The 22392-nt window shown below is 41.6% G+C and overlaps 1 protein-coding gene across 1 annotated transcript; it reads left to right on the top strand.

Moving 5' to 3' along the window:
- The first annotated feature begins 15273 nt into the window (after positions 1-15273).
- On the top strand, positions 15274-21644 carry calm2b (calmodulin 2b, (phosphorylase kinase, delta)). The gene is made up of 6 exons (XM_052011022.1): positions 15274-15392; positions 17111-17141; positions 17950-18093; positions 18183-18289; positions 19349-19484; positions 20990-21644. Exons 1-6 carry the CDS (start codon positions 15390-15392, stop codon positions 21016-21018), a joined length of 450 nt encoding a protein of 149 aa, XP_051866982.1. The 5' UTR covers positions 15274-15389; the 3' UTR covers positions 21019-21644.
- The last annotated feature ends 748 nt before the right edge of the window (positions 21645-22392 follow it).

The following is a 22392-nucleotide window of genomic DNA, read 5'->3' as shown; positions in this document are numbered from 1 at the left end:
AATATTGAGAAAATTAAAATCCCCCACTACTATAACCCTATTACTTTTACAGCTTTCTGCAAGGATACAATATTTTTCCTCAATGTATCCTGCAATCTTTAATGACGATGACATGTACCCTGAGGTCCCTTTTTTCCTCCTGCACACTCTTTAGAATAGTGCCATTAAATCTATGTTGCCTCCTTTCATTCCATTTGCCGAGATGCATTATCTCACACTTCTCTGAATTAAATTGCATTTTTACATTTTTTACAGGAGTGAGGAACGAAAATGGGAACCGTTGAAAAGGCAAGTCTCATCGCTTCTTAGTTTCACTTTTACAGGAGTTAGGAGCGAAAGGGGGAACATTAAGAAGGCAAGTCTCATTGCGTGTTTCATTTTTACAGGAGTCAGGAACAAGAATGGGAACCTTTAAAAAGGCAAGTCTCGTTGATTGGCTAATTGGAGGGCATTTTAAGCAATGAAGGGAAGATAAGATTAAGTGAACTGGCCATTCTGAGAGTGGGCCAGAGTAAGGGTGAGGAGCTGTGACTATGGCTCAGGAGGCACAGGTGAAAACAGGCAAGGTTTGCCTCTACTGCCACGTTGAGACCAGATGCAGGTTGGAGGAACAACACCTCATATTCTGCCTTGGGACTCTCCAACCTGATGGCCTCAACATCGATTTCTTTAACTTCCAGTAACCCCACCCCTTTTCTTCCCTCCCACTCCTTTGTCTTCCCTTATTCCTTTGGCTCCCTTCCCCTGCCTTGATGAGCTGCCCATCTCCTCTCTTTCCCTCCTCCATCCTTTATTCCATGGTCCACTGCCCTCTTCTTCCAGATTCCCTTTTCTTTGGCCCTTTGCCTCTTCTACCTATCACATCTCAGTTTATTACATCTTCTCCCCTCCCACCTACCATCCCCCTCTCACCTGGACTTGCCTAGCACCTGAACTCACCTATCCCCTGCTGCATGTGCTCCTCCCCCTCCCCCCACCTTCTTATTCTGGCTTCTGCCCTCTTCCTTTCCAGTCCTGATGAAGGGTCTCGGCCCAAAACGTCGACTGTTTATTTCCGTCCATGGATGCTGCCTGACCTGCTGAGTTCCTCCAGCACTTTATGTGTATTGCTCCAGATTCCAGCATCTGCAGAATTTTTTTGTGTCAAGGTTTTATTTTCGTGTTTATCCTTAGCACTTGACTCAGTGTAGGCAGGCTGGCAGTTAGGGCAGTGGAATGCTCTTCCTGCAAGATGTAGGAAGTCAAGGAACCTCACGGTCTCCGATGACTGCATCTGTAGGAAGTGCATCCAGCTGCAGCTCCTGACAGACTGGGTCAAGGAACTGGAGCTGGATTTGGATTTAGTCAGAATCATCCAGGATGCTGAGAGCATCATAGATGAGACTTCTACTGAGGTGGTCACACCCAACGTGCAGGCTTCAGATAGATGGGTGACCACCAGGAAAGGTAAGGGGAGTAGGCAGACAGTGCAGGTTTTCCCTGTGACCATTCCCCTCACTAACTGGTATACTCTTTGAATACCTTTGGAGGGGGATGATCTCTCAGGGGCTACAAGCAGCAGTCAGGTTTCTAGTACTGTGACTGGTTCTGAGGCTCAGAGGGAAAGGGTGCAGTCAGACAGGGCGACAGTGATAGGAGACTTGATAGTGAGGGGGACAGACAGGAGATTCTGTGGCTGCTGAAGAGACGGCAGGATGGTGTGTTGCCTCCCAGTGCCAGGGTCAAGGATTTCTCTGAGCAGTTGCAGAACATTCTCGAGGGGGAGGGCGAACAGCCAGGGGTTGTTGTACATGTTGGCACAAACGACATGGTTAGAACAAGGGATGAGGTCCTGCAGAATGAATATAAGGAGTTAGGCAAGATGTTAAGAAGCAGGACCAAGGGTAATGATCTCAGGATTACTGTTGATGCCACATGCTTGTGAGGATAGAAATAGAAAGATAAGCCAGATTAATGCGTCGCTGAGGAGCTGGTGCAGGGGGCAGGGATTCGGGTTCAGGTTCTGGGGTAGAGGCAACTTTTACATGAGGGATGGGTTACACTTGAACCAGAAAGGAATGAATATCCTTGCAGGGAAATTTGCTAGTGCTACACGGGAGGGTTTAATCTATATTGGCAGAGGGTTGGGACAGGAGCAAGTCATGGGATAAAGTAGTAGCCAGCGAGAGCAAGTTTAGTAATCAGGATAGCCAGGGGCACAGTAAAGGGAGGGAAAGGAATACCCAGTTAAACTGTATTTATTTCAATGCACGAAGCTTGATAGGTAAGGCAGACGAACTCAGAGTATGGATTAGCTCTGGGGACTGGGATGTTATAGCTATAACAGAAATATGGCTAAGAGAAGGGCAGGACTGGCAGCTTAATGTTCCAGGATACAGATGCTACAGGCGTGACAGAGATACAGGTCAGCGAGGAGAGGGTGTTGCCATTTTGAAAAGGGAGGATTTAACAGCAGTGCTTAGACAACATTCTTGGGGGATTGTCCAGGGAGGCGATATGGGTAAATTACTCATAATTGTAAGAATAATAGGGTTGTATTAATGGGAGATTTTAATTTCCTGGTAATGACTGGACCACCCAGAGTGTTCGGGGCTGGATGGGGTGAAATTTGTGAAATGTGTCCAGGAAAGTCAATACTTTGGAGGGTGCAATACTGGACTTCCTCTGAGAGAATGAGGCAAGGCAAGTAACTGAAGTGGCAATCAGGGAGCACTTTGGCTCTAGTGACCATAATGCTATTAGTTTTAGGTTAGTGATGGAAAAGGATAGGACAGGTCCTCTGGTTAGGGTCCTAAACTAGAGCAGGCTAATTTTGGGGGAATTAGGCAGGATCTGGCAGAGGTTGATTGGGTGAGCCTGCTTGAAGGGAAAGGAACAAATGGCAAGTGGGAGGCTTTTAGGAGTGTGATCACAAGAGTCCAGGGGCAGCATGTTCCTATTGGGATGAAGGGTAAACCTGCCAAGTTTAGGGAACCCTGGCTGCTGAGAGATATTGAGGCTGTGGTCAAGAAAAAAGGAAGCAGACATTGGGTCTAGGAGATTGATTACGAGTAAATCCCTTGACGACTATAAAAAGATTAATAATACACTTAAGAGGGAAATCAGGAGGGCAAAGATAGGGTGTGAGATAGATCTGGCAGGCAAGGTTAAGGAAAATCCCAAGAGGTTCAATAGATACATTATGAGTAAAAGGGTGGCCAGGGAGAGAGTAGATCTCCTTAGAGATCAGCAGGGCCGCCTATGTCTTGAGCCACAGGAGATGGATGGGATTTTTAATGAATATTTCTCCTAGGTAAGCGGCGATGTTTTGGAGATCATTCAGATTACCAGGGAGGAAGTATTTGCAGCCTTACTGCACATATTAAGGTGGATAAATCCGAGGACCTGACTGAGTGCATCCTTGGACTTTGTGGGAGGCTAGAGGAAATTACGGAGGCCCTTGTGGAGATATTTGCTTCATTGTTAGCCACTAGTGAAGTTCCTGAAGACTGGAAAGTGGCTAATGTTGTTCTGTTGTTTAAGCAAGGTAGTAAGGACAAGCCTTGGATTGTCAGGGGTGGTGGTGGAGGCAAATAGAATAAAGGTGTTCAACAGGCTCTTAGATAGGCACATGAATGTGCAAAGAATGGCGGGATATGGACATTGTGTAGACGGAAGGGATTAGTTTAGTTAGGCATTTAATTACTAGTTTAATTAGTTCAGCACATAGTTGATAGTGAAGAAGGTTATCATAGATTACAGGGGGATCTTGTTGAGGTAGGGAAGTGGACCGAGGAGTAGCAAATGGATTTCAATACAGATAAGTGTGAGGTGATGCAAGTTGGAAAGTCAAACCAGCGCAGAACTTATACAATGAATGGTAGGGCATTAGGGAGTGAAATGGAACAGAGGAATACAAGTGTATAGTTCGTTAATAGCAGCATCACCTGTAGACAGGGTGGTGAAAAAGATATTTAGCATGCTGGCCTTCATCAGTAAGGGGTGCACTTGGAATACTGTGTACAGTTTTGGTCACCCTGTTATAGCAAAGATGTGGTTAAACTAGAAAAAGTGCAGAAAAGATTTACAAGGATGTTGCCAAAGACTAGAAGGCCTGAGTTATAGGGAGAGATTGGCCAGGCTAGGTCTTTATTCCTAAAGAAAGTGTTTAAAATTATGAGAGGCATAGATAAAGGTGGACAGTAACAGTCTTTTCTGTAGGGGAGTCCAAAACCAGGATAGATTTAGGGTGAGAGGGGAAAGATTTAAAAGGGACCTGAGGAGCAACTTTTTTCATGCAGAGGGTGGTGAGTATATGGAATGAGCTGCCAGAGGAAGTGGTTGCAGCAGGTACAATAGTATCATTTAAGAAGCACTTGGATAGGAACATGGAGGGGTGGGGCTTGGAGGGATATTGCCCGAATGCAGGAAATTGAGACTAACTGGGTGGACAACGTAGTTGGCGTAGACTGGTTGTAGACATGGTCTACATGTCTTTGTGGTTGGCATAGACATCTTTGCATTTGGTATCATCAGCAAAATTTTGAAAATTTCCCCTGGATTCTAATATTCAGGTCACTTGTACATATCAAAAAAGGCAACGGTCCTGACAGGAACATTTGGAGAACACTGCTTATATAAAAAAATAATTCACCATAACCTGCTGCCTTCAGACCTTGAACATTTTTTCCCCAAACTGACCCTAACTCTTCTATTCCATGAGTCTCAATTTTAACAAACTTTTTATGTGGTACTTATGACATGAAAGTCACATTGATGCCGTGACTGGATCAGCCATGATTTTATTGAATGGCAAAGCAAGATCAAGGGGCGGACTGACCTACTCGTGCTCCTGTTGTTGACCTTAGGCTCGGACTGACTCATAGGCAGACCTGATGCAAGTTGGCAACATTCAGGTGACCTGAAGTTGTCATTTAAGTCTCAAATGCGCCAACTGTTTTGCACAACTTACCAGAGACTCCAAGTTGGGTATTTCCAGGTATGCTAATACATAACTGCACTATACAACTATCCTCAAAGAAAAAGGAAAACGGGAGGGGGGAGTACCTAAAATTGGAAAATTCAATATTCATGCCATTGGGTTGTAGACTACCCAGGTGGAATATAAGGTGTTGCTCCTCCAGTTTGCGTTGGGCTTCATCCTGGCAGTAGAGAAGGTCAGTGTGGGAAGGTGAAGGGGAGTTGAAATGGTCTGCAACTGGGAGCTCTGAAGGGTCATTACAGACTGAGTGTAAGTGTTCTGCAAAACGGTCACCAAGTCTGTGCTTGGTCTCGCTGATGTAGAGGAGGCCACATTGGGAGCACTGAATGCAGTAGAAAAGGTTGGAGGAGATGCATGTGAACCTGTGCCTCACCTGGAAGGACTGTTTAGGTCCCTGGATGGTGTGAGGGAGGAGGTGAGAGGACAAGTGTTGCATCTACTGCAAGGGCAGGGGAAAGTGCCAGGCGTAAGGGAGGGATGGGTCTGGAGTGATGAGAGGACTAGGGAGTCATGGAGTGGTCCTTGTGGAAGGTGGAAAGGGCTAGGGAGGGAAAGATGTGGCTGGTGGTGGGATCTCATTGCAGCTGGTGGAAATGACGAAGGATGACATGCTGGATGCGGAGGCTCATAGGGTGAAAGGTAAGGACCAGGGAACTCTTTCTCTGGTCTGTCTGGGAGGAGGCAGGTGCAAGAAACAGAGGAGAATCAAAATCAGGCTCCATCAACCACAGGAGAAGGGACGGTACACTTCTTGAAAAAGGATATTTCAGATGTCCTGGAACAGAGAGCCTCATCTTGACAGCAGATGCGGTGGAATCAGAAACTGGGAGAAAGGAATGGCGTCCTTACAAGAGACAGGGTGGGAAGAAGTGTAGTATAAGTAGCTGAGGGAGTCAATGGGTTTATAGTAAATATCAGTGGATAGTTTCCCTCCTGAGATGGAGACAGAGAGATCTAGAAAAGGGAGAGAAGTGTCAGAAATGGTCCACGTGAATTTGAGAGCAGGGTGGAAGTTGGTTGCGAAGGTGATAAAATTGATGAGATCCAGATTCAGCATCTGCAGTCTCTTGTGTCTCCCTTGCTCTCCAGTTTTTTTTCATACCTAGTCAACCTTTTATCGTAACAAAAAAAATGCTGGAAACAGTCAACAGGTCAGGCAGCATCTGTGGAAAGAGAAACAAAACGAATATTTCAGGACAAGGACGCTTCTTCCAAACTGTGAAGGAGAGAAAAGAATTTGCTTTAATTTTGCAGGGAAGGTTGGGGAAACATGGTTAGGACAATGGCAATATCTCTGACAGGGCAAGGCCAGCATTGCTCTAAATTAGCTTAACTGGTCATTGGGGCAGATGGGGAGAGAGAACATGGTCCTTTGTTCAAAAAAGCTATGAAATGTTAGAGAGATAACACACAAAGGGCTGTAAACAGCATAGCTGCAGGACATGCCCAACATGATTGGCTTTGCTATTGGAGAAAGTGAGCCAACATCTCAGATGACTGACACAAGAGAACGCAAATGCTGGAATCTGGAGAAGAACTCAGCAGGTCGAGCAGCATCTATGGAGGCAAAGGGATGGTCAACATTTCGGGTCAAGACCCTGCATCAGGATTGAGTGCAGACAGTAGTTAGCCAGTATATTAGAAGTGAGAGGAAGTGGCTGGAGGAAGTGGTGATAGACGGAAACATGAGAGAGAGAGAGAGAGAGAAAAAAACTTTTGGTAGATGGATTGGGGAGGGGAGGGGGGAAGGGTAGATTCAAAAGCTGGCAGCTGAAAGGTGGAACCAGATAAGGGAGCGATGATGGGTGGATGGAAGTGGGGTGGAGGGGCGGACGTGATGAGTCTAAGGTAACTGGAGTGGGCGGTGGGGGGAGAGGAAATGAAAAGGTGAAGAAGGGATGTGTAAACTGTGGGAGTGGGAAAGGAACACAGGGAGGTGAGTGGGGGTGGTTATCTGAAATTGGAAAATGCAACATTCATACCATTGGGTTGTAGGCTACCCAAGCAGAATATAAGGTACTGTTCTTCAGTTTGTGTTTGGCCTCACTGTGGCCGTGGATAAGGCAGAGGAAAGACAAGGTCTGTGTGGAAATGGGAAGTGTAGTTGAAATTGCATGCAACCAGAAGCTCAAGAAGGCAATTATTTTTTCCTCTTTTCATCCGTTTCCACTTCTCACCTACCGCCCTCCATCTCAACACTCCCCCTCCCCCACCTGGCTCCATCTGCCCATCATCTTTCCCCCGCGAACCACCCCCCCCCCCCCACACACAATCTGGTTCCACCTATCAGCCTCTGTCTCACTCCTCTCTCTCACTTCTATATACTGGCAATCTTCCCTCTACACTCTCAGTCCTGATGCAGGGTCTCAATACAAAGTAACGATGATCCCTTTGCCTCTACAGATGCTGCTTGACCCCCTGAATTCTTCTAGCAGCTTATTTATATTTTGAATTACAGATGGTTGACCTGGCCTTTTCTGATACAGAGAAAGTAAGTTACCCTAAGTTGTAGAATTCAGTATTGAATCTGGAAAACTGTAATGGAATCCTGACAGAAGATCAGCCAATCTTGGCTGATGAGAGATATTAAGGCTCTGGTCAAGAAAAAGGAAGCATACATTGTATTTGAGGTCAGGGACGAGTGAATGCTTGATGACTGTAAAAAGATGAAGAATACTCTTAAGAGGGAAATCAGGAGGGCAAGGAGAGGGTATGAGATGGATCTGGTAGATAAGGTTAAGAAAAATCCCAAGAGGTTCTATAGCCATATTAAGAGTAAAAGGTTGGCCTGGAAGAGAGTAGGTCCCCTTAGATATCAGCAGGGCCGCTTATGTCTTAAGCTGCAGGAGATGGGTATGATTTTCAACAAATATTTCTCCTCAGTGCTTACTAGTGGATATCATTCATATTATCAGGGAGGAGGTATTTGCAGCCTTGTAGCACATTAAGGTGGATAAATCCTCAGGGCCTGGCCAAGTGCATCCTAGACTTTGTGGGAGGCTAGAGGAGAAATAGCAGAGGCTCTTGCAGAGATTTATGCTTCATTGTTAGCCAATGGTGAAGTTCCTGAAGACTGGAAGATGACTAAGGTTGTTCCGTTGTTTAACAAAGGTAGCAAGGACAAGTCAGGGAACTACAGGCCAGTCAGCCTGACATCAATTGTGGGAAGGTTACTGGAGGGCATTCTAAGCCGCAGGATCTACCAGCATTTGGATAGACAGTCTGATTAGGAGGAGTCAGCATGGCTTTGTGTGTGGAAAGTTGTTCTTGACGAACCTTTTAGTTTTTTGAAGAGGTAACCAAAAGGGTAGATGAGGGTAGGGCAGTGGATGTTGTCTGTTTGGACTTCAGCAAGGCCGTCAACAAGGTCCCACATGGTAGGCTGGTCTGGAAGGTTGGGTGCCATGGAATCCAGGGAGAGCTGGTTAGGTGGATTCAAAATTGGCTCGGAGGTAAGAAGCAGAGGGTGGTGCTTGAAGATTGTTTCTTGGAATAGAGGCCAGTGTCTAGTGGTGTGCCGCAGGGGTCGGTGTTCGGACCCTTGTTATTCGTTATTTACGTAAATGATTTGGATGTGAATGCACAAGATTTGATCAGTAAGTTTGAGGATGACAAGAAATTAGCAGGTGTTGTTGATACTGAAGATTACAGGGGAATCTTGATTAGTTAGGAAGTGGGCCAAGGAGTGGCAAATGAATTTCAATACAGCTAAATGTGAGGTGATGTATTTTGGAAAGTCAAACCAGTGTAATGGTATGAATAGTAGGTCACTAGAGAAGGTAATGGAACAGAGGGACCTAGAAGTACGAGTGCATAGTTTTTTGAAAGCAGCGTCACCTGTAGACAGGGTGGTGAAAAAGACATTTGGCACGCTGGCCTTCATCAGTCAGGACATTGAGTATAGGAGTTGGGACATTATGTTGCAGTTGTATAAGTTGTTGGTGAAGCCGCACTTGGAGCACTATGTACAGTTTTGGCCAACCTGTTATAGGAAAGGTGTGGTTAAACTGGAACGAGTGCAGAAAAGATTTACGAGGACTTTGCCAAGACTAGAGGGCCTGAGTTACAGTGAGAGGTTGGCCAGGCTAGGTCTTTATTCCTTTGAGCGTAGGAGAATGAGGGGTGAATATATAGAGGTTAATAAAATCATGAGGGGCATAGATAAGCTGGATAGTCTCTTCCCCAGGGTAGGGGAGTCCAAAACTAGGGGGCATAGATTTAGGGTTAGGGTGGAAAATTTAAGAAACTTGAGGGGCAACTTTTTTTTACACAGGGTGGTGAGTATATGGAATGAGCTGCCAGAGGAAGCGGTTGAGGCAGATACAATAGTATCATTTAAAAAAAACACTTGGATAGGTACATGCAGAGGAGAGACTTAGAGGGATATTGGCTGAATGCATGAAATTGGAACTAGATGGGTGGGCCCCATGGTCGGCATGGACTCGTTGGTGGCCGAAGGGTCTGTATCTGTGTTGTATTGCTCTATGACTCGGAGGTGCTGTTTATCAAGCTTTCATTGGGCCTTGTTATAAGAATAGAGGAGACCACAGATAAGCCAGGATGGCAACAGGATGGAGATTAAAGTGGCAGGCAACAGTAAACTCGGAGTTTCTCTTTCCACAGATGCTGTCTTACCTGCTGAATGTTTCCAGCATTGTTTTTTATTTCAGATTTCCAGCAATTGCAGTTTCTTGATTTTCAACATTTTACTATATCTATTTTTCTATTTTATGAAGATTCCATAAAAGAATATACTTCCGTCAGTGCTGCGTTTTTGGTCTCGTTTCTTTCGTTTGCCTTTTTAAATGTTGCCTTATCATCTTCGGTGTTTTCTTTTTTCTACTGTTTACTAGTGTCCCTATTTGAATTTTACGGGGTAGGAGTGGATACCTTTTCAAATACTGGTGCCTTTGTCTGTGCCACTGTGATGGTGTCTTACTTTAAAAATGTCATCTTATCTAGAACTTTAGACCCCGATCTTTCTCTCTGGCGCACATTTACATCGTCGGCCCGTTCTTCTTAAAACAGATACATCCCATATGCTAAATCGGCATGTAGTTCAGGAGCAGAGGTTTTCAATTCGGCTTCCCTCCCTTCGCATTTGCGATAGTGCTCTCTCTACTTCCCTCCCGCTCTTAATCTTCATCCACGAAACTCTTCCACTGTTTTCACGGCAGACACTTTTCACTGCCTTTACGCATGCGTGATGTTTCCACCCTAGTTACTGCATTGCACCACTGACTCACGGTAACAAACATCACCCAGCAACTGAACGCAGATGTGAGAAGTTCGTCTCCAGTTCAATAACATATTATAAAACAAGCAGATAAATAATAAATAACTTAGTAACATATTTTGCCATCGTTGTTTGCCTTTGGTCATCTCTTGCTGGGAAAATTCGCAGAGAAAACACCAGACTTTACAAAGTCATGAGCACATAATTAAGCAGGCTCTTCGTCTAAACTGTATCATTGCTATATGCAAGGATGTTGAAAGTTATGTAAAATCAACAAAAATGCAAGAATCTGTGGTCCAACGTGTTCAAAACCATCCCTTCCCTGTACATACTCACTTAAAACAACATAACAGTTTAAGAGATAAAGCAATTAGAAACCTCACAAGCAAGCAGCCATAAATATTCCAGTTACTTTAAAAACGTGCTTCATATTAATTTTTGCTGGTATGCATCTTAAATTTGTAAATAGTATCATTAGTGATCTGACAATATTTGTGAATCAGAAAGACACGTATAATGCCAGGAGTTAGGTTTAATTTAATTTGACATTGTCTGCATGCATTGTAATCCAATATTGTCATTTCAGCAAATCTATTCGATTGGAGCATTGTGGTTCAGGACTTTGAGCAACTCAATGTCTGCCTTTGCAGAAAGGTGGAGAAATTTCCTTGATTAGAATGAATCAGTGAGAAGTGAACTGAATGGTCTATGTCTGCTCACACAACTATGACATATGTGCTGTACCAATTTGAAACATAAAATATTTCATAATACTAAAGGTATAAAACATCTGATCATATAAACCTGTGTGTTTCATTGACAATTGATAATTATTAGGGACAATTACACCCATCAATATGTTTAAGAGTTGCTAAAACAAATCACATAAATTGAGCTTCTGCTTCCTTGATATGAAATGTTTATGCATAACAAACTGAACATACGCAAATCCAGAAAACGTTAGTGCGGATTAGCATCAGCCAAAATATATGCACTACCAAATATACTGCTGATATTTAACTAAATAAGATTCATTAACTGATCAGCTTTGCATATCCAGTTAAATATTTTGCACAATTTTGCCTGATATTTCTTGGGTTCTGGACAATGAAGTTACTATTTTGTCCAAAAGGATTGGAATCATTGTAAGGCAACTCAGATTCTCCTCTTTTAAGGTTATTTGCAAACTGTATTTTAGAACAAAACAACTTTCATGATTAATTACTGAGCCACAAATTGTCAGATTTTATACACTCAATTTCAGAATTTACCATAAACTTTGACTCCAGGTTGGCTCTGCCACTAAAATAACTACAAGATATCGAGTTGATGCAGATCAGCTGAAACAGGCAGCTCCAAGTGACAGATGGACTTCAGATCTTGTCAAAAACGCACACTCCAGTCAATTATCAGCAAGTCCTGAAGATCTACTTTAGGTTATAGATTATTAAGTGTCAATTCAGTTGTCACCAAACTTTTACTATTATTCTTATGACATGCTCATTTTGAAAGAAATTAGTTACTTCCTTACTCAAGAAGAGAATATTAGCATGTTAGTCATTAGACAACTGATAAGCTTAGTCCATCACTAAGAGGCAGTGAGCAAAAATCTCTTCCAAATCGTATAATGAGCAACAGAAACCAGAACAAAATGTGCGAGTATACTGCCACTGTTCTCCTAACTGCAGCAACTGAAAGAGGGCCTTTTGTGAAGGGCTACTTCAGCAACTGTTTATCACCACATAACACAGCTAACAAACTAATCAAGGCAGCAACTAATTTCTGAATTCAAATCTCCAAGAAATCCATTCTGATAGTGGACAACGTTTGAGTTTTTTTTCAGATCAGACAAAGATTTGCCTTTAGTGAGGGCCACTACCAATTTACCAAGTTGGATATGTTGAAGTCTTATGTTAAAATGCCATTTAATAAACTTAACCTTTTGGATTTGGTTAAAGACTGATCTGAAAAAGGTAGCATACTCAACTTAGTGACCAGACTCGCAAGCCCACTAAACCAAAAAATTAGAGATTAAGTGCAATGTGTCAACCTGTACGTTATGTTGATGATGTGTAATGGCTTAATCCTGGTGTAAATGCTCATATTAAAAATTCTGACCTTTAGGCCTCTCAGTTGCTCAGAACATTTAAGTATCACTCATGGCCCAGTTGGCAGCCAATGTGGTGGATTCCACTTCAGAGACTAGAGCACAAAAATCTAGGCTGACACTTGCAGAATTCAATGAGTCAGAAGTGTGTGAGAACAATCCCAGGAATGAGGGATTTCAGTTATTATGGTAGATTCTGTGATTGTTCTCCTTAGAACATAGATGGCTGAGAGGAGATTTGACAAAAATCACTATATGTTTAGGGAGAGTAATAGGAGAATAGCAGGTCACATATTTAAAGTGACTTCCAAAATATCCACAGGTGATGTGAGGAAAAATGTTTTTATGCAGAAGGTAGTTATGATATAGAATGAAATTCCTAAATGTGTGTAGGCTGCAGATTCAATTGTAACTTTAGAACATCGAACCATACAGCACAGCAACAGGCCCTTCAGCCCACAATGTCGTGCTGAACTAATTAAGCTAAAAGGGAAATGGATAAATATTTAAGAAGATAAAAAAGTGCAGGGCTATGAGCAAATAACAAGGAAATAGAACTGACTGAGTTGGATTTGATGAACCCCTTTCTATGCTGTAACAATTTTCCAGCTCCGGGAATCATTAAATCAAAGTCTTGTTTGCTCCCTCACAAGGAAATTATGGCACTACTTCAAAGAACAAGTTTTCCTCAGTGTCCTTACCAAAATTTATCCCTCAATCAAATCCACTAAAAAGCTACCTATTCATTAACGCAGCATTGTTTGTATGTACATAAGTGGCTACCATGTTTCCTACATTTGCAACATTGACTTCATACTTCTTTGGGAGATCATGAGTGTTTCTATGTAAATACAAGTCCCTCTTTCCAAAAAGTGTCTACCAAACATAAAGCTTTGGTCATGTGTTCAGTGATGCTTGGGCACAGCTCCCTTATTACTGAATAAGAAGTTGTTGTCAGCAGTATAACTTGGATCTGGCAGATGCTAATTGGCTTATTATTTCCAGCATTTTCTGGCTTCATAACTTGGGTTTGCTATTTGTGAATACTGCACCTTAACTTCTGTAAACTTGAAAACCATGACATATAATAGTTTAAAATTTCTGATATTTTAATGGTTTAATATCAAGAACGTAAAAGTTTCATACGATAATGTAAGGTTTTCCATTTTTAAAAAAACTCCCCTTTCAGGTAATTCTGGTATTCTGCTGTATGTAGAGAAAGTACAATCCAGTTCTGTCATGAATGGAAATTATTTTGAAATGTACAAGACTATCTGCTGCTTGCAAAACCATTATTGGCAGTAATGGGAGGAAGTTGACTAATAAAAAATCAAGACTATCACTCAATAAGCATTGAATTAAGTGTATTTTTTGTGCCTTTACAAGTATCAACAGCTAATCAAGCAACAATTCAGTTATAGAAAGCAAGATGATATCTAATTCTTTCTTAAATAATTTGATAACTTTGTACACTAAATCAGTAAACTAAATAGTAAATGGAGAAAGGAAATAATGATGTAAGCATTTATCCATATGATGAACTACCTAAATGTATTTGATTACCACGTATGCACCCAAAATTAATTTTGTACACCACATACTAGAGCCTTAAAAGTCGAAATGGCTTGTTTTGGCTCGTCATTAAAGAGTCACTGTTATCTGTAGCGCACAACCTTTACGAACAGGCCCCAAACCTTGTAGTACCCCAGAATGTGTGTCGTAAAAGATAATGAGAAATGTATAGTACAAAACTGTAGGATTGAATGCTACCTTAAATTTTATAAATGTCAATTTGGAAGTTGTGGTTAACAAATATTCCACATTTAATTGGTGTTCAAATTAAAAACTGAGAACTATTCAGAAACTTACGTCTACGATTTTGCTAGGTAGTAAAGTAAGCCAAACAGCAAAAAGTTAAAACAATGAGATCTTAAAAAAAATACAGGTTTAAATTTGCAACGAAATAACAAATGATCGTACACTATTGGAATATTGCAAAAGTAAAATAATATATTCAGCAACTACATTCGGTACACAAACATTAAAACAGCCGAAATTACAATCCTGTACAAAAAAATAAAAGATTACAAAGGCATCAGACAAAAACTGTTTATAATAATAAAAAAGCTTCGACTGGCGAATACCAACAGCAACAATGAAGATATACACGTGTATCTGTAACAGAAACCGCGAATGCATTAACTTAAACCCAACTCTAGAAAACAACTCAAAACTTTGTTACATGAATAAAATAAAATCCACAGCAAGATTCTGCGTTCAACAGTCAAAACTACATGTGTATTAAAGCAAATTTCATATAATATGGAATAAAATAAACTATTGTAAGAAAAACCCTGTATAAACACAAGAAGCTTGTACCAGGAAGATGCAAGGGAACAGGTTGAGTTAATGTGTTAATACTGCAATGTGCATGTTAAATCAGCATTTATCCCATCCGTATTGCTCCTTTTTTTCGCTTTACTACACCAAGCGCTGCACTGCGCCGAACCATACCACACCGTACTGCGCTAAGCAACCACCCCCTTCCTGTGAACACCGACTGAAAAGCTCCGAATAACGGAGCAAAGCAAACGGACGCCAGGCAGCGACGCTGCCCTGCAATGACGCATTGCAGGTACGGTCCAGCCAATCAGCGGCCGCAGAAGGACCGAAGCTTCGACCGCGCCAGCGTCATGCGGGCTTCATCTCCTTCCGCAGGAATAAAATAATCCCTAGCCGGTCTTGCGGGCAACCGCGAAATTGGCACTTTATTTGGTCGACGGTAAAATGGGAATGGAAATTTAGCTTGAGGCTTGGTGCGCAATCCTGCAATGGTGGATCTTTAAGTTGCCTCTGTGATAGTGTAGATGTGGGTGAGGGACGGGGGGCGGGGGGGGGGGGCAAGCTGATCCGCGGAGTGCGCGGTAGGCGGGGCTAGGCGGAAGGGTACGGGAGCAGAGAGGAGTTAAGCAGCCGCGGTGAGCGGGGTGTTTATAGTCAGTGGTGGTGAACGTCTGAGGAGTTAAGGTGCCAGAGAACAACCGCTGATAAGTTAACGTAGCAAAATGGTGAGTTCTGCTACACGTCGGGATCGCCAATTAGCTGTTACTGTTTACCCGCCGCTACAGCGTGGCAGAAAAACTGGATGTTCCAAATGTAGCCGCACATATTTTGACTCTACTTTTGTTTTACCCTTTCTTCGTTGGGAACGTGGGCTGGGTGTGTGTGTGTGGAGGGAGGACGCGACCGCTGCCGAGTCCACCGCGGCCCATATGCTGCGGCTTTCTCTTTCGCCTTGACTCCTATCCTCTACCTCCTTTCCTCCACCCGACGAGTATGCGGCCGCCGTGAGGGCAAACGATGAGCAAGCGGGGGAATAGTCACACATCCGGGATGGGGGTGTGTGTGTGTTTTTTGTAACGAGCTTGAGGCTGCCCTGGGGCGTGTCACGTTAGGTCGCCTCTCCGTCTCACGGCGGCTGTGACCTTACCGAGGTTTCCGCGCCGTTCTCAGCGGTCGGCGGCTGCTCGGCGTGCGGAGTGGCCGCGCTGCTGCGTCCGCCCGCTCTCGCCGACCCTCCGATTCAAACTGCGGCGGTGGTCTCGGACCGTTAGCCGGGCGCGAGACAAAGCGCAACGGCCGGAGGCGCGCGCCAGTCCACCCCGGGTCTTCCCGCCCGCCCTCACAACCCGCGCAGCCCACGGCGTGCGCGCTTATTTCGTGTGTGTGTTTTGCAAACGTGCTAGGTTTGGGTTTCGAAGTTGTTTTACGATTGGGATGGCGAGGACGGGCAGGGTTGCCGGTCTCCGATGACGGGTGATTTTAAATTATCAGCACTTCCGGCTGCAGACGCGCAATGCAGAAGTGAGGGTCGAGGCAACTGCAGAGCATGGATCCAGCATATCTCCATCGTCTGCAGCACCAACGCACGATTTTGGCGAACTGGCTTTTTTTTAAAAAGGAGAAACTTGGCCTCTAAGCACTAATATCGACTTGCATGTATCTTAAGGTGTCTTTGAAAAATCCTGAATGGGTTGTCCCCTTCTGCACCACGTGGGGTCTGATGTTCTGTCATTTCGCTCTCGCTTCGTTTTCCCATATTTTATTTTTTTTGGATTGGGAAAGGATGCGTGCGATGGTTACTAAGATCGTATTGATGTCCATGACTGTTAGCTTGGTGGAATTTGGGCTCTTGCTGCCATAGGTTCTCCAGTTTCTCTCTTTTCCCCCTCTGCATCAGTGAATATTTTCACTTAAATGGTTTTTTGATTTATTCAGTGAGCTGCTTTCAAAACATTTACTGTAGATCGTATTGACTTTACACTGACTATTTTCATTGCATGCTTAGTTTGAATAAATTGTCATAATTTTAGTCATTGCTTCTGTGGTGAAGCATAGCTCTTAACTATTTTATTTTGATAGGGGGTTAATGCTTATTTGAAACGTCAGTTCTGGAAGCCTGCATCTTGCCAAAGAGTTCCAACTATTGAATTAATGCCCAATGACCACAACTTGGTTTCCTGAAATGTCTGGGTGTAAATGTTGAAATGGGCATTTTGTCACAAACAGCATGTGCTATATTGAAATCTTAGTGGCTTTAATTGGAGCAAAATTTTCAATCTCTGGGTTTCCACCCATGCTCTTTATTTGCCTTTGTTTTGCATGAGGTTTCCTTTGGAGATGTGTATTAACTTTAGGATTAAATTGTCCTAATTTTGAATTTCTACTTGCCCAATACGTAGTCTTGTGTAAGAAAAGTGTGTAATATGCAAATATCTCTTTTCAGGCTGATCAACTAACAGAAGAGCAGATTGCTGGTAAGTCTGAATAAGCTTCCCTACTTGGGGGGGGGGGGGGGGAGACATACCTCTTGAATGGATGTGTGGCCCAGTACTTGGAGTTACAAGGGAGTTGTTTTAAAATCTTGCTGAATTATAGGGCCTGTAGATTATATTTTTAAGCATCTAAACTTGAGTGAGTGCTAATGCTTTGCTTAGTTTGTGATGTGTAGTTGAGTTTATTGTTGTTGAGATTATTAAATGTATAGCTTCTGAAAGGAAATGTACTGAGTCTGCTCCTGGTGAAGTTTGTTGGTTTTCTTGATGCCTGTCCTTTGCTCTTATCAGTGGCTAAATTAAATAACATGGAAGGAGAGTGAAATTCTGTGCTATATATCTCTGTGGTCTAGCTTTCTGGAAGGCTTTTGCATGTATCAAGTGCATTGGCATTGTAGATTCACTTGGCCTGATCTTGTTTGGGAAGGATGTTGTTGCAATATGAAGGGGGCAAAGCTGCACTCTTGGTCTGCAATGTACCATGTGTGAATATCTGGAATTGCCCTTGTTGATCAAGGTTCTGGCACAGCATAAACTGTTCCAGTAGTACAATTTGATTTTAATCTTCAGCTAGCAAGGAAGTCCAGAACACTTTAAATATGGGGTAATCCAGCACTTGTAAGCAAGGATGTTACTTAGGAGATTTGAGGTTTAGCAATGATGCTATCCATAAGTTAATGTGTTACTTCATGAAAGTAAAGACTTCAAAGCCTAGATTAAAGTTGACTTGTTCAAATGCATTTTTTGTGCAATATCTCTGTACACTGACTATTTTTCTGCTGTATTATAGAATTCAAAGAGGCCTTTTCACTCTTTGACAAAGATGGAGATGGTACCATAACAACAAAGGAGCTTGGAACAGTTATGCGGTCACTAGGCCAGAACCCAACTGAAGCAGAACTACAAGATATGATTAATGAAGTGGATGCTGATGGTAAGCCAGTGGAACAAAAACACTAAAAAAAACTTTTAATTGCATATTTGGTTTTACTAATATTTATCTTTTTTGTTGGGATGGGGCAGGAAATGGAACAATTGACTTTCCAGAATTTCTGACAATGATGGCAAGAAAAATGAAAGATACAGATAGCGAGGAAGAAATCAGAGAAGCATTCCGAGTGTTTGATAAGGTATTGAGCAAATGTTAAAGTTGCATACTAAAATTGTTTGCATATGAGATTGTTTAGCTGATCTAATTCCCCCAACCTGAACCTAGTCTATCTTTTTGTTCTTGGGATACAAGTTGTATTTGGAGTACATGTTTTGGGGTGAGCCTTAGTTTTGGGAGACTTCCAATACGGACTGGATTTTAGTCTAGGTCTCTAGGTAGTTTGTGCGGTGTCTGTCACAGCCTTGGCATCTGAGTACTTGTAAACTAGTTAATTTGACTGTGGTTCCTGTTGGAATGGAATGTGGCAAGCAATATGCACAACAATGAGAAAATGATAAGTTCTGGTTAAAGGAGCAGAGCATCTGGTTGAGCAACCTTGTTCTAAAACAATGACAGATCTGCATCTTTGAGCAGATAGGATCTCACTCTTAAAGGCAGTGGACAATTTGTATAAAGCAATTGCACTGTTGTCTGCAAAGCTTGATTAACATTAGAATACATCAAGTGTTGGCCTTTATTAGAAGTAGTGCTGCAGTTCGGCACTTCAAGGCACCTGGGAATAGTGGGTATAGGAACTAAAACAAGGAACAATGTTCATGGGTGGTTTAACATTGATTTTTGTGGGCTAAGAGTTGGATGTGGAACAGTGTGGAGAATATTTTTGGGGTCCTTAACATGGATGTTAACATAACTAGTTCAACATAACTGACATTTTTGGAGTTCTTAACATAACTGGCTCTTTTCTCATTGGAGACAGTTTAGGGCAGAGTCTCAGAATGAAGATTAACCACTTAGGTCTGAAATGCACAATTTTATTGTGACTAGTTCTTTACCCCAGAAGGCTGCTTTTAAACTTGGATGGAGTTGTGATGGGGATCAGCCATGATCTTATTCATGAGAAAGTATGCTCTATGGGCTGGTTGGCATACTGCAGTTTAACATGGGATTTGAACTCTTAATGATAGAAGGGTGTTTAATGTGCATGTCTACTCCATTTCCTCATGATGCTCATTACTGACCTGTTCTGTGCCTTAAATGTGAGCTTGGAGAATAATCTTTCTGCAACTTTTGTATCCAGGATGGTAATGGGTATATCAGTGCTGCAGAACTTCGTCATGTAATGACAAACCTTGGAGAAAAATTGACAGATGAAGAAGTTGATGAAATGATCAGAGAAGCAGATATTGATGGTGATGGTCAAGTGAACTATGAAGGTGGGTTTGCAGCTTCCTATTGTGTGCAGTGATTTGTTTTAGATGTTCTTGTAGCCTTGACAGAATGCATTTCCAAATTGTTTTCCTGAAGTGGGAGGAAGCAACTATTTGAGAAGGCTTTTTAATTGTCTAAGCAATCCATTGTGACACTTTAGAAGTGTTTGCAGATGGGAAATGCAAGTCCACTTTTGTCTCCCTTGTGTATTTGAAATGCTTTCCTCAGTTTAGACACTTTTTAGTTGGTTTCTCAAGCAATGGAGTGGTATGTTGTTTAATTTTCTAAGTATGCAGCCGGCACTACAGTACAGAATTGGGTCCTTCGACCCATAGAATTTGTGCTGATTATTGGTCACCCATTTACACTAACCCCACTTATTCACCCTTTTTATGGTTAAGAAAAATAACTGTTTCTAGTCTCTGAAACAGATTACTATAGTTAAATCACTGAGTAACCTAAGGTATTCCTAGTTGAGCTCATGGTATGATGAGGCTGTCTACATTAATCCCCAAGTCCCTCATCAAGAAAATATTTAATAAATTGCTGTTTGTAATCATTTGTAGTTTGATAATGTGTTGGTGGGAAACTCAAACTAACATTGGGTTATCAACTTGAATGTAACTAGTGTAAGGAATTGGGTGTTGTTCACAACTATTGGGGGAAAAAAATTAACTGACAACCTATTCACTTAGCAATTAAAAATACATTTCTAGTATCAAATCATGGAACTTGCTGATTAATTTGACTGTGGCTGTTAGTTAGAAATGTCATGTAAGCATTGTTGCTGTCATTCAATATTTGGAATCCTTGGAAGGAGTTTGCATCCCTTAATTTCTTTGTGCCATGAAGTTGGCTGTAGAATATTGAAACGAGTACTTGATGCTCATACAACATGAGCTACAGTGAAATGAGTAAATTTTAACCATGTTGGATTCAATGGATAATCCTGATCAGGCTTTAACTGAATGTTTAACTGATTTTACTCAATAGTAGTATCATAGATGTATGGAATTTTTAAATTTTAAATAACTTGGTGTAGTAAAATTGATCATAATGTAGAGAAACTAGATTGCATTTAATGGAAAACTTGCATATTTGCTTGTTAGTATTTTGTGCAACAGTTATTAAACTGTTTTTCTTGACTGTTGGATTTGTTCAGCTGTTCAACATACCTTCTAACCAATATGATTTGGATTGCTTGATATAAGAAACTGGGGTAACACTGCTTCAGTGTCTTGCAATTTAATTTAAAATTGTTTAAATTTCCAAAAGTTTTGTTTTTTTTTTCTCCCCTTGGTTCAATGGGAGGATAAAGTTTGCAGACTATTCTGAAAGCACTGTAGTACTTAAAACAGCTGACTTGGAGGTTTTGAATCTCAAGCCCAATTTTTTTTTTCAAAATGGCTTTTGAGGTGAAAACAGGTGGGTTGAAACTTGAGCAAAGTGATAATTAAATCAGTCAGGTTTGCTGTTTTTAGAAACTCAATATTTCCTCCTTTCTTTACAGAGTTCGTACAAATGATGACTGCAAAGTGAAGATCTTGTACAGAAAACTGTTTTAATTTTCTTGTAAAAAAAACCCATTGTTTATTTGCCTTCCTTTGTTTGTAATTTCTGTAACGTTTCTCTCCCTGCCCTAACTGTAAAACATTTGCATGTATAGTGGGTAGAGTTAGTCCGTTACTTTCCTTCATTATCATCTTGTCATTGTTTTCCTTTGCATTTGAGAAGACTATTGGTGTGACAAAAGTTGCATGTAGCTTTATCTTGAAGTGCATCCAAGCTCTTCTACACATTCAAAGCTACATAAGGACTTGTGGTTTAACGAGGGATCATCTGGATATGTTGCTGTGAGGAAATGGCTGACATGTAATGCATTGCTGTTAAAATGCAGAGTTATTACTCTGCATGGAATGAGGACAAAGCTTAAAATTTCTCAGCATTGCACTATAGCAAAACGGGTGTATCATCCAGGTACTCGTACACTAAACCTTTTTTGTATTTGCTGTTCCATACAAGGAAGCATTCATGTTTTCTTACTGTGCTTTCATAATTTTGTTTAGCCATTGAGTTCTCTCTGAAATCTGCTTTGGCACAAAACATGCCTGAAATCCATTCCAAGTTGTATATTTTTTTCCAATAAAACTACAATTTACCCAAAATAGCACTCTTGTGATTGACGTTTATTCCCAAAATTTAGTAACACGGTAAACATGGGAATTCGCTACACTAATGAATGTTTTGTGTAAATTACTTGCTGTTAAGACTTGAATGACATGCCTATTTTAGTCTTGAGTACATGAAAAGTAACTGCCAATGTTGAGCAATTTGTTAGCATCTTGAAGTCCACATTGGGGGGTGGGGGGGAAATGGATGTTTAACATTTTATTTTTAAATCTGGTAAGGAACTGGCAAAACCTGGTTCCAGTCCTATACTCAAATTTTCATCCAATAAGTTCTACTGGATGTTGCCACATGCTTACTGTATGAAATTGATCTGTGATAGGGAAACAATCCCTTGAGGAAATGATGTGGTCTTTTTCATAATGGTGATGCTAAAATAGTCTTTAAATGCTAATTTTAGTTTCGCCTTCAATTTATTCTGTAGTTAAAGTATTCAAAATTTAGGTTTGGTTTTTATTTAATGATGGCAAAAGAATACTCCATGATCCTGTGGATTTTCTAGTTTAAGATTAACCAATGCTGGATAGTTGAATTATTGTTCTATTAAGTATGTAGAATTTGCCCCATGAAATAGTGATTTGAGTTTATTTCTACAATAGGAATTGGCATTCATATTTATCCAAACTGGTAGTAATTGAAATGATCTAACATCATGACCTTTCTCAGTAAAATGAACTGATTTGTAAATGTACTTATTTTCAAAGCATTTTGAATTGTAAACTTGAT

This window comes from Pristis pectinata, chromosome 3, assembly GCF_009764475.1.
Source record: "Pristis pectinata isolate sPriPec2 chromosome 3, sPriPec2.1.pri, whole genome shotgun sequence".
Lineage (NCBI taxonomy): Eukaryota > Metazoa > Chordata > Chondrichthyes > Rhinopristiformes > Pristidae > Pristis > Pristis pectinata.
Note: the sequence above shows the minus strand (reverse complement) of the source record. Positions and strands in the feature narration are given on the sequence as shown.